At 43.4% G+C, this 16352-nt stretch overlaps 1 protein-coding gene across 3 annotated transcripts in view; it reads left to right on the top strand.

Moving 5' to 3' along the window:
* The window catches only part of gfral (GDNF family receptor alpha like), a 99326-nt gene that overhangs the window by 31370 nt on the left and 51604 nt on the right, over window positions 1-16352 (top strand). For all 3 annotated transcript variants that reach the window (XM_043687461.1, XM_043687460.1, XM_043687462.1), the window contains one exon: window positions 3892-4029. In XM_043687461.1, the coding sequence (XP_043543396.1) occupies window positions 3892-4029 (138 nt within the window). The remainder of the gene's footprint in view (window positions 1-3891; window positions 4030-16352) is intronic.

Below are 16352 nucleotides of genomic sequence, written 5' to 3'. Positions count from 1 at the left end.
TTCGTTGATTTTACATGAATACAATCCCAAAAGTTCACTGTCCAACAGAATCACATCTTACCATCCCCATTTACAGACCTTCCCTGTCCTCCTGGAAGAAAAGCTGTTGCTAAAACCAACTTCAAAGCATCCAATAATCCATGCAAAACTCAATTCAGGACCTTTTGCTTTTCCTTAGTGCTGATCTTGTCTGTCCACCCTCTGATGTGGCATCCTCCAAGGGTTGCAATATGGTTAGTGGAACATTACTCATTCTCACAAACCAAGATTATCAATGCCTTTACCTGGCTCTGGGCAGTGGCTTTTGACTGCTGCACTTCAACAGTCTGGGCTGACTGGTGGGCAAAAAACACAACAGGGACACTGGTGAAGTGTCAGTGGTGGAGAGATGCGCGTATCATCCTGAGAGAAAACAGATTCAGCAATATAAGATGCAGAGTTGGTTTATGCTCAATGGAACCATTGAGGGCAACAGCTAGTAAAGTGTTGGAGTACATATTCCTGAATGCCTCTGATACACTCATTCAGCCCTGATAGCTGCAGCAGCAGCAGCAACAGGCTGAGATTTCATGGCCTTGGTCTGACCACCCACTGCAACACTCAGACATTAGGTGGCTCCTGCTTGTTCTGCAATGTAGGTTTGAGACATCAGCCATCAGCCCGTGCATCATGGTTAGTGCTGCCAGTGCTACTGAGGAGTTGGTCATGACTCCCAATCGGGAATGGTTAATCTCCAAGCTCTGAGGGAAGCCATCTGCCATGCTGCAGCTTGGAGGCAACCATATGTTTCTTTTGGCAGTTGTGCCAATGCACCATACATCTCAGTGTGCATGACCATCACCCACTTGCATGTTGGCTGCCCCACCAAAATCCTCATCCCTCTGTAACATGCATGACCCAGCAATCCAGGATATTGGCTTCTATGCTGCCCCCATCCCTCTGCCCCATATGCAGTACCTATGATCAATTCCTTTTACAACTGGTCACTTTGTGACCCTCTGAAATATTCATGGTGCCAATATTTGAGACAGTGGCTGCTTGTGTCAGATCCAGTCTTTATGTTTCATCTTCTTCTGATTGTTCCTCAACCTCAATGTCCCAGTGGCTGGTCAACCAGTAGTGGCTGTCTGAAAGCATCAATACCCAAGGGCAGGACTGGTGCAAGGGGAGGACTGGGAGAAAAGCAAGAATTGTATATTTATTTTACTGATTTAAAGTTGATCTGAGTCAAATATAGAAAATTCATAAGAGCCTTACTGAGAGGTCCAGAATCAGGGGTCATATTGAGAATACGAAGTTGGGCCTTCAGGCTTGAAATGAAAGTAAATTCCTTCACCAAAATGTTGTGAATCATTGGAATTTTCAAAGACCTGTGAATGCTCAGTCATTAAGTGTATTTGAGACACTGGTCTATAGATTTTGGTGTGCAGTGAGAATGAAGGGAGACAGATATGAAGGTGGAGTCAGGATAAAACATCAATCCTGGTCCTATTGAATGGAGAAGTGGATAGTGGACTTGGTTTGATGTCCTGAAGAGCCTACTCCAGCTCCCATTTCTTCTGTTAGTTTTTCCTTTAACTGGGTCTCGCCACAGTCTGAATGCATCTGGAGGTGCAGGCTGGCTTAAGGTAGTGAAGGCTACTTCAGTGTGAGGGCTAGCACTCATGAATGTGTTACGTTGTGAGGTTGCTCAGCAGTGTGTTTAGCATAACTGCACACCTTTAATCCATAATTACCAGATAGGACAAAGGTATGCATCACTTTGATTGGCTGCAGGTTAACTTGGCAGTTATTAGCAGCGCCTGTTCAACTTCACCTCCAAAATATCCTAGTCCAAACTGGAATGTGAAGGAAAACATTTCATTATAAGTAACTGGTTTCCGCATGCTGAAATTGCCTTTAACTAGTGTGCTGCAACACTTTCTAGACATACAATATTCTGACATTTGAGTTTCATTTCATAAGTTGTGCAGTGGGGAGGGAAGGGAGTGAGAGGAGAGAATTCCTCATCCAAAGTGAAGCTACTAGTCATGATGACTTCCATACACATCATGAGGGCAGGGTCATTCTTCATTTTCCCTGCAAATAGATGAAGCAATTGGAGTTTACTGGACTCCACTCTCCCATTTGCACCAGTGCTATGGAATAGTTAACAAACATATTTAGAATATTTGATGTATGATTGGAAATTCTTCAACAACACTATTGATTCCACCTTAACCACATGCACAGGTTTACTGTTTCCAGTCAGTGATGGGATTGCACCAGAAACAATATTAGTTCATTTGCAACTTCCTCTGACTCCAAGCTCCCTGGACATTCTCGGTCACTCTGTATTCACTTTCCACCAATGCTGCATTGGATTATTCCAATTTCCAACTGGTTGCTATTATTAAGATTTGAGTTCCATCACTCTTTGTCATTGAAATTTGTTTTGGATCAAATTTAAACAAAACTCTGCAATCAATCGGTATGTGATGGGTCTCAAGATTCTTTAGCTCTGTTGTTTATTTTAACCACTTCAATAATCTAATGATGAATTTTCTTCATTATTCCCATGTCTCGTTTTTATTATTGAGGAGGCTTAGCATGGGTTCTGTTCCCAGATGAACTGATGTTTGTCCTGGAGATCAAACTCTCCCTTGGGATCCTGCATAATACAAAACTGAATTGTTTCGAAGAAATTGTCATTTCAAACAGTGTGGAGGGATTTCTGGTCTGGGCAGCTGCTGCACACCCTTCACTTCCTCACCTTCATCTGCTGCCGGGATACACCCTGCGTAATATCCTACCTTCCAGCAGTGGAGATCTGGGTGGTCTCTCTGTGAGGGAGACCTCCCTCATTCCCTCAGCCATTTGGGCTGGTAAGTGTTAAATGCAGCAGTCCCATAAATAAATTATTTCACTGGGTGCCAGGCATCATGTTGTTTTTGAGGCCTGGAGGAGATGGTATTTCACATTTTATTGGAGGTGTTTTGGTGAGGGTGGGTAATGTTTGGTTTTTCATTCGAACTTGTTGCCTCTTGAAACTGTCCACATCCTAGGACCTAATGTTCAAAAACGGCACGAGGTCTGGAGTAGCAGTGGTAAAGAATACAAAAGCCTTCCATTGGAAAGGGCCAGGCCGAAGGTGCTGTTCTCACAACTCGCCTGTTCTTTTACCATTTTTTTTTACATTACATTACAGTGTGCAAACAGACCCTTCAGCCCAACAAGTCCACACCGACCCGCCGAAGCGCAACCCACCCATACCCCTACATTTACCCCTTACCTAACACTACGGGCAATTTAGCATGGCCAATTCACCTGACCTGCACATCTTTGGATTGTGGGAGGAAACTGGAGCACCCAGAGGAAACCCACGCAGACACTGGGAGAACGTGCAAACTCCACACAGTCAGTCGCCTGAGGCGGGAGTTGAACCCGGGTCTCTGGCGCTGTGAGGCAGCAGTGCTAACCACTGTGCCACCGTGTCGCCCACGGTGACATGGTACCTCCTCTTCCATTGTCTGAGGCCAACAAAATCTCCAACTGCAACTCTGTCACAGCTCTTTTAACCATTATCCATCGCTTTGTTGCTGCATTGGACTCTGGCTTCCACCCCTGCTGACAGGAATCCTTTGTAACATGACAGCTTTGTAGAAAGGGAGAAAACAGCCTAATATGCCATGATGCAGATCCAGAGTCGAGATTAGAGTGGTGCTGGAAAAGCACAGCAGGTCAGGCAGCATCTGAGGAGCAGGAAAATCGACGCTTCAGGCAAAAGCAGATCCAGTCAATACCAGTATTCTTATCAGTAAGGCAAATTATTATTTGTGAAAATAGTTGTTATAAATTGATTGGAATCAGCTCGAACTGGTAATAACACCTTCACACGATTTTCTCTTGCAGCAATTTTAATGGGTCAAATCACCATTAGTACATGTACCAAGACCACTGATTGTCTCCAGGTGAAGGCTTGGTGCATCTCTGACACAACTGGCTGTAAAAATGTATGGGACTTAATTGAAGATGTCTGTAACATGACAGGTAATTACAAAATGAAAGCTGCATGAACAACATGTTTGTCTCAAATTCCGATATAAACCGTCTCATATTGTTTTAAAGATGTCTTTTTAATGTTGGGGTTATATTACAAAGCCTGTGATTGCTGCTGATTGCAATTTCCTTTCTTCCAAAAACCTGCAACTTCTCTTCAACTTTCATTATTATATCAATTTACACAAAAATCAAAAAGCTGACTTTTATTTTCAAATGATCAAACTTATTACTGGAATTAGGCTTTGGAAGTTATGGAATTCAATGCCCAAGGTTTAATAATTATCAGGAGAATCATAGGCATTAGAACCAGAGCATCTTTCGATCTTTAAAATGTGAAATACAATTAGATTACAAAGCTCTTTCTAAATTCATTCAAGGGATGTGGTATCACTGGATAGGCCAACAGTTATTGCCATACCCTTGAGTATTAAAAATATCATGAGTTTAATTTACAAATCATTCAGTGGAACCTTAAGACAGAGAAGAAATTATCATTCTGTATTCCAATAGTAACATTTTTAGTTTAGTTGTTTACTTAACCCCATTCCTCGGCCTTGACATAATGCCCTTTCATCCTTTTTTCTATCTAAATTTATTTTACTTCCCCTTTAAGAGAGCTTACATATTCCATTGTAATTTTTGACAGATTAATTCTACTTTACAGCAGCTACCTACTTAAAGAAAATTGCCTCCACTTGTCCATTGATCTTTTAGTGATGTTCCTAAATTGATGTCCTCGAGGTACTGACTCATTGACCTGTAACAAAACTTCTCTTTATCAAGGCTTAAATTAGCACTTGGTGCTGTAACCCAGGACTGTAAATATTTCCACCTACCCCTTTTATTGGCTGATTGGAGACCAAAAGTGTATAATGGCAAGCTTCAGATCTGATCCAAAATCAAATTGAGAATGAGGGGAAGAAGCACACTGTTCTTTTTATATCCAGTCAAGAAAGGAGAGTTCATGGTGTCACCTCTGACTAACGATTCTTGAATACTCTGGTGAAATGACCTGAGCTGGGCTCAGTACTAGCACCATTCTCTCTGTAATACAAACTGACAGCTTTCCTCCATGGTTCAGTGGGTTAATGTATCACCCAGTGACAAACTGCAGCATGTGCTATAAATTTCCTCAGGATTTCTTTTGCTTCCTATTGAAACTTTAGCATTTTTTCAGCAGATACCTGATTTGTAGCAGTTTCGTCACTAAAAGGATAGTGAATCTGTGGAATTCTGTACCACAAAAGGCTGCGGAGGTGAAAGCACTGAGTGTATTTGAGAAGGAGGCAAATCAGCTTTTAGATTTTGAAGGCATCAGCAGGTATGGAGAGACACAGGAATAAGGTATTGAGATAGAGGATCAGCCACGATCATATTGAATGCCAGAACAGTCAGAAAGGGCTGAATGGTCTACTCCTGTTCCTAATTTCTCTGTTGTTGTGTTGGGCTGGGTTACCCCTTCCGTGGTTATGCAGAAGCTGGTGAATGTTTCCTGAGATGCAATCTAAGTATTTCCAGGATTGCTCCGCAGTCTGCCTTGTGTTTGCTGGTTTCTGTCTAAAGAACATAAAGAATGATAATCAGAGGGTTAGACTGGGTGGACAGTAAGAGCCTTTTACCTCGGATGGTGAAGGCTAACACGAGGGGACATTCCTTTAAATTGAAGGGTGATAGATTTAGGACAGATATCAGGGGTAGTTTCTTTACTAGTAGTAGGAGCGTTTGGAACAGCCTGCCTGCAGCAGTAGTGTGACTCGCCGACGTTAAGGGCATTTAAATGGGCATTGGACATACATACGGATAATAATGGAATGGTGTAGGTTAGATGGGCATCAGATTAATTTCACAGGTCGGCGCAATATCGAGGGCCGAAGGGCCTGTTCTGCACTGTAACGCTCTATGTTCTATAACACTTAGGGTTGTAATGTCCACTGATGTGGGTGGGAAAAAAGTACCAGCCTCAACAGTATTGGGCCTTGTGGTGAAATAGCCAAACTCCATTCACCACTGCTTGCTAATCTGTGGGTTTATATTTTAAACGGATCAAGAGGAAGTCTCTGTTGTACCAAATTAGCACTCAAACTTGTTCATGTACTGAAGGATGTATCAACCAGATGAAAAGGGGAACAATATGTAATAATACACTATTTGACTTCATCCTTCACCAAGCTCCTTATCATGGACACATCTGTCGATGTTTATAATGGCAGTGACTACCACTCAGTACTTTTGATCGTAAAACCTGCTCTCCACTGTGAGGACATTCTGGACTCTGTATTGTGCCACATCACTGTGCTCAATGCAACTGATAAAGTACAGACCTGGCTCCTTAAAGGTATAAATCCATGAGATTTTGTGAGCTCCGAACAGCATCACACTTGTACATGACCACAATATGGAACATTGTGGTCCAGCATAATAACTGCTCTTTGAACTGAATTCTTGGATGGATGATGAGCAGTGTATAATGGACATACCTTAGAATGATGTACAAACCTAAGACTCAGGACCACCTGTAAGCTAACCACCTAAAAGCAGCAGGCACAACAGTGTGCTGGGTTGTCCTGTGACTAACTGACGAAAACAAAGCTCTTACTGCAATAATGTGGAGAAGAATTATGACATACAAGCAGGCATCTTGACTAAAGGAAGAGATGCCATGAATATTCCACCCATAATCACATTGGAGCTGAACAAGAGAGTGAAGCAGATAGCTGAAGTAATGTGATGTCAGCTGAAAGTGAATGGGTGGTTACGGTAGGGGATTTTAACTTTCCAAACATAGACTGGGACTGCCATAGTGTTAAGGATTTGGTGGAGAGGAATTTGTTAAGTGTGTACAAGAAAATTTTCTGATTCAGTATGTGGATGTACTAACTAGAGAAGGTGCAAAACTTGACCTACTCTTGGGAAATAAGGCAGGGTAGGTGACTGAGGTGTCAGTGGGGGAGTACTTTGGGGCCAGCGACCATAATTCTGTTAGATTTAAAATAATCATGGAAAAGGGTAGACCAGATCTAAAAGTTGAAGTTCTAAATTGGAGGAGGCCAATTTTGACGGTATTAGGCAAGAACTTTCAAAAGCTGATTGGGGGCAGATGTTCACAGGTAAAGGGACGGCTGGAAAATGGGAAGCCTTCAGAAATGAGATAATGCGAATCCAGAGAAAGTATATTCCTGTTAGGGTGAAAGGAAAGGCTGGTAGGTATAGGGAATGCTGGAAGACTAAAGAAATTGAGGGTTTTGTTAAGAAAATGAAGGAAGCATATGTAAGGTATAGACAGGATAGATCGAGTGAATCCTTAGAAGAGTATAAAGGCAGTAGAAGCATACTTAAGAGGAGAATCAGGAGGGCAAAAAAGGGACATGAAATAGCTTTAGCAAATAGAATTAAGGAGAATCCAAAGGGTTTTTACAAATACATTAAGGACAAAAGGGTAACTAGGGAGAGAATAGGACCCCTCAAAGATCAGCAAGGCAGCCTTTGTGTGGAGCCGCAGATACCAAACAAGTATTTTGCATCAGTATTTATTGTGAAAAAGGATATGGAAGATATAGAAAGTAGCAAAACAGATGGTGACACCTTGCGAAATGTCCAAATTACAAGAGGAGGAAGTGCTGGATGTCTTGAAATGCATAAAGGCGGATAAGTCCCCAGGACCTGATCAGACTGGAGGTTGGCAAACGTGGTGCCACTGTTTAAGAAGGGCGATAAAGACAAGCCAGGGAACTACAGACCAGTGAGCCTGATGTCGGTGGTGGGCAAGTTGTTGGAGGAAATCCTGAGGGACAGGATGTACATGTATTTGGAAAGGCAAGGACTGATTAGGGATAGTCAACATGGCTTTGTGTATGGGAAGTCATGTCTCACAAACTTGATTGAGTTTTTTGAAGAAGTAACAAAGAGGACTGATGAGGGCAGAGTGGTAGATGTGATCTATATGGACTTCAGTAAGGCGTTCGACAAGGTTTCCCAGGGGAGACTGGATAGCAAGGTTAGATCTCACGGAATACAGGGAGAACTAGCCATTTGGATACAGAACTGGCTCAAAGGTAGAAGACAGAGGGTGGTGGTGGAGGGTTGTTTATTCAGACTGGAGGCCTATGACAATTGGAGTACCACAAGGATCGGTGCTGAGCCCTCTATGTTTTGTCATTTACATAAATGATTTGGATGCGAGCATAAGAGGTACAGTTAGTAAGTTTGCAGATGACACCAAAATTGGATGTGTAGTGGACAGCAAAGAAGGTTATCTCCGATTACAACAATATCTTGACCAGATGGGCCAATGGGCCGAGAAGCGGCAGATGGAGTTTAATTCAGATAAATGCAAGGTGCTGCATTTTGGGAAAGCAAATCTTAGCAGGACCTATATACTTAATGGTAAGGTCCTAGAGAGTGTTGCTGAACCAAGAGACCTTGGAGTGCAGGTTTATAACTCCTTGAAAGTGGAGTCGCAGGTAGAATAGTGAAGAAGGCGTTTGGTATGCTTTCTTTTATTGGTCAGAGTATTGAGTACATGAGTTGGGAGGTCATGTAGCAGCTGTACAGGACATTGGTTAGGCCACTGTTGGAGTATTGTGTACAATTCTGGTCTTCTTCCTATCAGAAAGATGTTGTGAAACTTGAAAGGGTTCAGAAACGATTTACAAGGATATTGCCTGGGTTGGAGGATTTGAACTATGGGGAGAGGCTGAACAGGCTGGGGCTGTTTTCCCTGGAGGGTTGGAGGCTGAGGGGTGACCTTATAGAGGTTTACAAAATTATGAGGGGGATGGATAGGGTAAATAGACAAAGTCTTTTCCCTGGGGTCGGGAAGTCCTGAATTAGGGGGCATAGGTTTAGGGTGAGAGGGGGAAGATATGAAAGGGACCTAAGGGACAACCTTTTCACTCAGAGGGTGATACATGTGTGGAATGAGCTGTCAGAGGAAGTGGTGGAGGCTGGTATAATTGCAACATTTAAGAGGCTTTTGGATGGGTATATGAATAGGAAGGGTTTGGAGGGATATGGGCCGGGTGCTGGCAGGTGGGACTAGATTGGGTTGGGATATCTGGTCGATGTGGACGGGTTGGACCATAGGGTCTGTTTCCATGCTGTACATCTCTATGACTCTATGACCCCCACACCCCCCCCCCTCCTCTCAACCTGACTCCCTCCCTTGATCCACTAAAGCAGATCAGTGTTCAGCCAAGTCGGCTCATTTCATAAAGGAAGACCAAGTGGTCAAAGGGCAGTTGTTACAGCGCCTTGGTCGTCATCTTGCTAATACTCCCTATCTTTTATAATGTGTAGAGGTTTTGTTGTAGCAACATCATATGGTTACGCCATGTGGAGATTCAGCAATGTTTCAGGTGTGCTTCTTTAGCCTTTTTATTCTTTCGTGTACTGCTCTTGACTGTGCCTCATGTTTTGTGTACTTGATTTTTTTGTGTGGAATGGCACATATTATTGTCTCAACAACCCTGCAGCTGCTGTAGTTACACTTGGAATCATTAACACAGATCACCAATCTGATCAGCACAATCCTCATGAATTAACCAGCATGGTTTATGCAGGGATTTTGTTTTCCTGGAGTTTTCCTCATGGAAATGTAACTTTCCCACTGCTTCACATTTTGTCTGAGTTTTCTTTTTCTGTAGTTTTCAAGTTTGCATCACTGCCTTGTTTATTTGAGGAAAAATCATGGTTAATCACCATGTTGTAATCTTCTGAACACAGAATTGCTACTCTCACACAGCACTGGTAAGAAGCATAGGTTCAATTTACTTGAAAATTTCACAGAGGTTTACTTAACAGGCAGACTTGCAGTTACATGACACCTTATGTGCACATCCTTACTGATGGATGCTGATGCCTGGGGTCCTCGCTGCTGCTGGAGATGTGTCTTCTGGCAGATTGGTATAAACAGATGTTACAGCATTAACACCAATGTCGGTGAGTGTAGTGAATGTCAGGGTCAGTGTGTCTGAGAGTGACATCAATGGGTGTGATGTCAATGAATGTAAGTATGATGTTGGTGAAGGAATGTTGGCAATTACTTTGGTGTGTGTACCATCAGTGGGTGTAATATTGGTCAGTGTAGTCAGTGGGTATTACATTTGATGGTATCACATCATTGGATGTAATTTCAGCTGTTGTGCAGAGTGTTATGTCAATGGGTATAATGTGGATGAGTGAGTTAATGAAGAATAATACACTGGAATATTTCTGACCTAATTTCACATTTATATAGTGGATAATTGATATATGTGTTTTTGTTTCTCTACAATAAATTGTGATGAGGAACCATGGATTAATAAATTTTAGGATAAATCTCCAAACCAAATGGTTGCAGTTTGGTGATCTCAGGCTGCCTGTTACCGAGAATGTCAATGTTTAGGTTGCTGATTAGAATATGACAAGAGAAGGATATGGAATAACGCACCTCTTTTTTGATTAATGACTGATTATAGAGCATGTAGACTGTCACTGCAGACAGACTACATTTTAACCATCCTTTCAAATTTAATTTCCAAGTTTCCTGTCCAATCAACATCAGTGAGCATGACAATGACCACCCGGTGAGATCTCAAAACCGGTATTTAAAATAATTGCAGTGAAGCACTTAGCATTGTCATGAACAGTGAAATAACTAGACTGGAGTCATCATGGGTAAAGGCCAAGCTCCTTTCTCCAACATCTCTTTGGATGTACAGCTAAGTGCTATGTGGTCCTGTTGGGAGAGAATGTTTCCCAGTAACAGCTGCTGACATAAAGAAACTCTGGGTTGGAGCAATTAGCAGTAGAAACACGTTGGCACACACTCCTGAATCCAATGCAGGAAGTATTTCCATGATCTTACTAAGAATGACAGGAGAAATGGGAGCATTGCTCTATTCCCTGATATGTATATGACTTGACATCCTCTCTTTGTCTTCTCAAGCCTATTGCAACACATCAGTCCTCACTCCACAAGTATTCCTAGTTCACTGTCCACTCTTGCAGTGAAACCAGAAGAGTCCCCTGGAATCATGGGTGGAATAAAGTTACTGGCCATTGTGGTGATCTCCTGAGCTGATAGAGTGACCACCGGCATTGACAATCAACTGCTGCAATTGAGCGAGAGCCATTGGACCTTTGGCAGCAGCTTGCACATGGGGACTACCATGACTACTGTGTATGGTAGCCTTGCCTTGATACTTCAGGCCCCACTTCAGCAAATGTTTCTCCAGCATAGCACGAGCAATAGGAGGTCAGCTGGATCATCAGGGGGTGATGTGGGGGAGGGGACTTGAAAGTAGGTATTCTGTTCTTTCAGCTGTTACCATCTTCATCTTAGTCCATTCGTAGCCAACATGCGACCTCTCCTGCACAAGGATAAGTGGAGCAGGCTTTGGTGAGGACTTAGCCTACTCCAGGCACAGGAGATGTCAACCAGTGGTTAGCACTGCTGCCTCACAGCACCAGAGACCCGGGTTCAATTCTTGCCTCGGGCAACTGTCTGTGTGGAGTTTACACATTCTCCCCATGTCTATGTGGGTTTCCTCCGGGTGCTCCGGTTTCCTCCCACAGTCCAAAGATGTGCAGGTTAGGTGAATTGGCCACGCTAAATTGCCCATAGTGTTAGGTGAAGGGGTAAATGTAAGGGAATGCGTCTGGGTGGGTTGCTCTTCGGAGGGTCGGTGTGGACTTGTTGGGTCGAAGGGCCTGTTTCCACACTGTACGGAATCTAATCTAATCTAGAGAACATTCCATTGGCCAGAGCAGAGATGCGAGCAGCCTGTTTGTATGCCTGCTGAAGCCAAAGGGGCTGCACCACAGTGAAGCAAAAGAACAATGATATTGTTGTACAAGGGGATGCATGTGGGTGTTTTTGGCATGGTTATGTTGTTGTATTTCTGTTCAGTACTTGAAATATGTGCCATAGCTAATGATGTATAAGTTGACCACCAAGTCTTTGAAAAATCTCTGCAAGGACAGTGCTCGACTTGCAGACTGAAAATAAAAATTGAACCACCAGCATGGGTGTCAAGATTAGAGTGGTGCTGGAAAAGCACGGCAGGTCAGGCCATTGCTGATGAAGGGCTTTTGCCAGAAACGTCGATTTTCCTGCTCCTCGGATGCTACCTGACCTGCTGTGCTTTTCCAAGCACCACTCTAATCTTGACTCTAATCTCCAGCATCTGCAGTACCCACTTCTGACCAGCATGGATGTGGCTGGTCGTCATTTTGTCAATCACTATGTGAAGGCTGCTGTGTGTAGTTACATCTGAAATTCTTGTTCATCTTTGCAATGTAGTCCCATATTGCCTGTGTAATAATTGTGCCAGTTATAAAGTATGGATGGATAACTTCGGCACTCACAGCTGTGGTGAGAAATTGAAGCTGACTACTCTTTTATGATGGTGTGGCTAAACTACAATAACTATTAGTGTGGATAAAGCATGTCAATGTGACAAAAGCAGATTACCTTCTGTGCTGAATATGTGCAAAACATTACCTTTAGGGCTGAAAAAATGAGCTTGTTTTGTAGCTGTGATCACAGTAAATCAATATATTTTGCAGTAATTTCCTCACTTTCACATTCGTGTTTGCTGGTTGTTTGAAGAATGGGAAGACCTGAATGAGGGTGGACCAAAGTGGGTTTTGAATAGACTGATTGGTTGTTTCTGAGATTTCTTTATATAAGTGGCATTGAGAGGCTCGTAACCTGTAACAATGATAACAACCTCATTGTTGTGTTGTTCTTGTTATTCTATGACTACCCTCTGGGTATCTGAATGAACCTTGCAATAATGAGGACAGTAACACACATCTATGCTGGTGCATTACCTGCATCACATTCTGTGCCTCTGTTTTCCATCTTTGTCCCCCTCATTCTACTTTGTGCATCCTGCAATAATCCCAACATGTAAATAAGAAGGAAAGGAAACTGTATTTATTTACACCTTTTAATGGATGGACATTGCCATCAATAAATTCCTCAAAGATTAATTTCAGCCTTCAAATGCAGGAAATGATCATTGATCATGGAGATGTGCAGAGGAAAAGATTGTTAAGAAAGATGGTTAGAAATAGAGGGACAGACTAACAATAAATTAATTAACAAAATAAAGACCATTGGCTGAATTTGACTGGAAATCACTCCATATCAATTTTGGCAGCTTGTGTTGAGTCTTTGTGAGGTCTAGTGAAATTTCTTATGCTGTTCCAAACTCGCCTCTTTACCAATGCACCACATCTCATGGTGATACTCACTTCTGTCAGCAACTCCCAGAATTCCTGGCATTGCTGACATATTTTAAACACAATTATGCACTAAATCAAACACTATCATTCTGAAGCTGCCCTGCATGGTTCATTTCATTTTCCCAGTCATGCCTGACAAAGGGAAATTGGTAGCCTGCTTTCCAAACAGGGCCTGGAGTTACTGCTGCACAGGGTGGTCTAATGGAAGGCTATCTTCTTCCCACAAGACTGAAGAGACCACTATATCAGCCTTGCCAGCCTGGATGGAGGTTGCCACAGGGTCTTTGCAAGATCCACGATCTGGAAGAACACCTAGCAATGTAGGAGACTGAACAATGACCTTCTTCATTCCATCAGGATTAATGGCACCATCTTCTCACTACTCCCTCACACTCACCCTATCTGTCCTGCTCCACACATTTCCTACCAAAGATCATGGTCTACTTCTCTCAGTACTGCATGCAACATCTTCCCTCACTCGCTCCTTGTACCACTAACCCTGCACTAACCCTCCAACTCAGCACCACCATCCTGACCTGTACATCACTCCCCACTCTGACCTATCACCTTCTCCCTCACACCTTCATCCACCTATCGCTTTCCCATCTACCTTCCCCCCAACCCCACCCCACCCCATCCCTTTTATCTCTCAGCTCGTGGCCCACAAGCCTCATTCCTGATGAAGGGCATATGCCCGAAATGTCGATTCTCCTGATCCTCGGATGCTGCCTGACCTGCTGTGCTTTTCCAGTGCCACACTCTTGACAGTCTTTGCACTGTCTACTCACTCACTCAAAACCACATTCCCCAACTGCACCATCACTAATTGATGAAGGGCATATGCCCGAAATGTCGATTCTCCTGATCCTCGGATGCTGCCTGACCTGCTGTGCTTTTCCAGTGCCACACTCACTCACTCACTCAAAACCACATTCCCCAACTGCACCATCACTAATGCCAGCCACTTCCAGCCACTGTCAAACATTCTCATTGTCTCATTCCAAGAGGAAAAGGCCCGCAATTGGGGTAAAAGAGATAAGGTGGGCGGTGGGTGTCCAAAATGTGGCTCCTCATCCTTTACAAGGAGATAATTCTGACCATGACTGCCCCAAACAATTAACTGACTGTACTGTACCCAAGTCCCTGGACTGATAGTGGAAGTGGGACCCTTTGGGTAAAGACTGTCCCTTTTGACCCTGACTAAAGACTACTCCCCTTAGAGACATGATTATTTGCTTCCTGCACATGCACTGTATTAGCCACATACACTGCTGGCATATGGTGAAGGTGTGAGATTGATGTAGCACACTGCTGCACATAAATCCAGTCCTTTAACTGCTCATGGTCAATAACCATGACAAGCTGCTTGGTTTTGCATCTGCACTAAAATACAAACCAAGAGAGAGGTACTGGTCACCTTTAAACTCTGACTGAGGGAGTAATGTACAAAACGATTGGGTGGACCTACTAGTCACATCCATGTAGGCGCAAAGACAACAAATGAGCTCCCTCTTCCAATCCATGTGTTGGGCATCTCTGTCTTGCAGGGACAGTGTCCTTGCAGTAACATTACTCTGAAAAGTGCTGGAGCTCTCCAAAGAGAGTCTGATGAGGTGGAACATGGCTTTGTAAGTGTGACATGAGGATGCAGCGAGTCTGGCACATTACAGATGCCAATGTCTGTGGACAAGGAGTGCATGCAATCACTCCCTGTGGAATGTGCCTTGACATGTTAGCGCTGGCCATCTGGAGGAGCAAGGGGTGAGCTGGAACTGCTCTGACTTTTGCCTCGGGTATTGTTGCTGTCTAATTTGTATCGAGAGGGTCTTTGGATAATTCAATACACCAGCCAAGAAGAATGGGAAGATATAGACTTCCAGCCATTCCTCAGTAAGGGACCCCCCTCAATCACACTGCTCTTTGCCACAGCGTTACACATGCACTGGCCAAGCAACCCACAAGAGCAAATAAGTTCCCAAAAAGAAGCAGCAGATCTATAGAATTGCCAGGAAGAACAATTTGGTCAACTGGGCAACCTTGTGAAATGTAGAAGATTGAAAGTGGAATAAAATAATCAAAGATGGGAGAGGAATGGATGTGTCAATCCATTAATTATAAAGAACACCACTGTGAATAGAATACCTTAGAAAGAAGCTATTCAGACCATTGAGATGACAATAACCCTCCATGGAGCATCCTGCCCAGTTCCCTTTCCTAATCCTGTAACCCCACATTTACCATGGCTAATCCACCCACACTGTACATTTCTGGACACCACAGGGCAATTTCAGCATGGCCAATACACCTCACCTACACATCTTTGCACTGTGGGGGGAAACTGGAGTACCTGGAGGAAACCCACAGGGAGAACAGGCAAACTCCACACAGACAGTCACCCAAGGCTGGACTCAAACTAGGGTCTGGGGCGCTGTGAGGTAGCAGTGCTAACCATTGAGCCACTATGCTACCCTAAGTGGAATTTTAATCCCACCAGTTGTCATGATAGGATATGAACCAGTGTCGGTAAAGAAGTAGTCTTGTACTTTGGATTACTAGTCCACTGATATTGCCTCTAGTACCACCATCTCTTCTCTCTATTTGTGCTGCATAGTCTCTGACTGTATGTGAAGAGGCATGCAATTCAATCAAGCAAACTTGATAATTACAATCCCACTCCAGCCACAATTCTGTAACAATAGATGGAGAACCTTAGATATTACTGAAATGAGTTACTGTAAAGGGGAATTAGATTTACAGTGTCTTGGAATTTGTCAGAATGAAATTTCTCTGGAGTTAAGTTACTGGTAGAATAGGTATACGCAATTAAAACCAAAAGAACTGCGGATGCCGTAAACCAGAAACCAAAACAGAATTTGCTGGAAAAGCTCAGCAGGCCTGGCAGCGTCTGTGAAGAGAAATCAGAGTTAATGCTTTGTCCAGTCATGAGATGCTGTCAGACCTTCTTCAGGAATGAGGAAAGTGTGTCCAGCAGGCTAAGATAAAAGATAGGGAGGAGGGACTTGGGGGAGGGGCGTTGGAAATGCGATAGGTGGAGGGAGGTCAAGGTGAGGGTGATAGGC

The sequence above is a fragment of the Chiloscyllium plagiosum genome, chromosome 3, assembly GCF_004010195.1.
Source record: "Chiloscyllium plagiosum isolate BGI_BamShark_2017 chromosome 3, ASM401019v2, whole genome shotgun sequence".
Classification (NCBI taxonomy): Eukaryota; Metazoa; Chordata; class Chondrichthyes; order Orectolobiformes; family Hemiscylliidae; genus Chiloscyllium; species Chiloscyllium plagiosum.
Note: the sequence above shows the minus strand (reverse complement) of the source record. Positions and strands in the feature narration are given on the sequence as shown.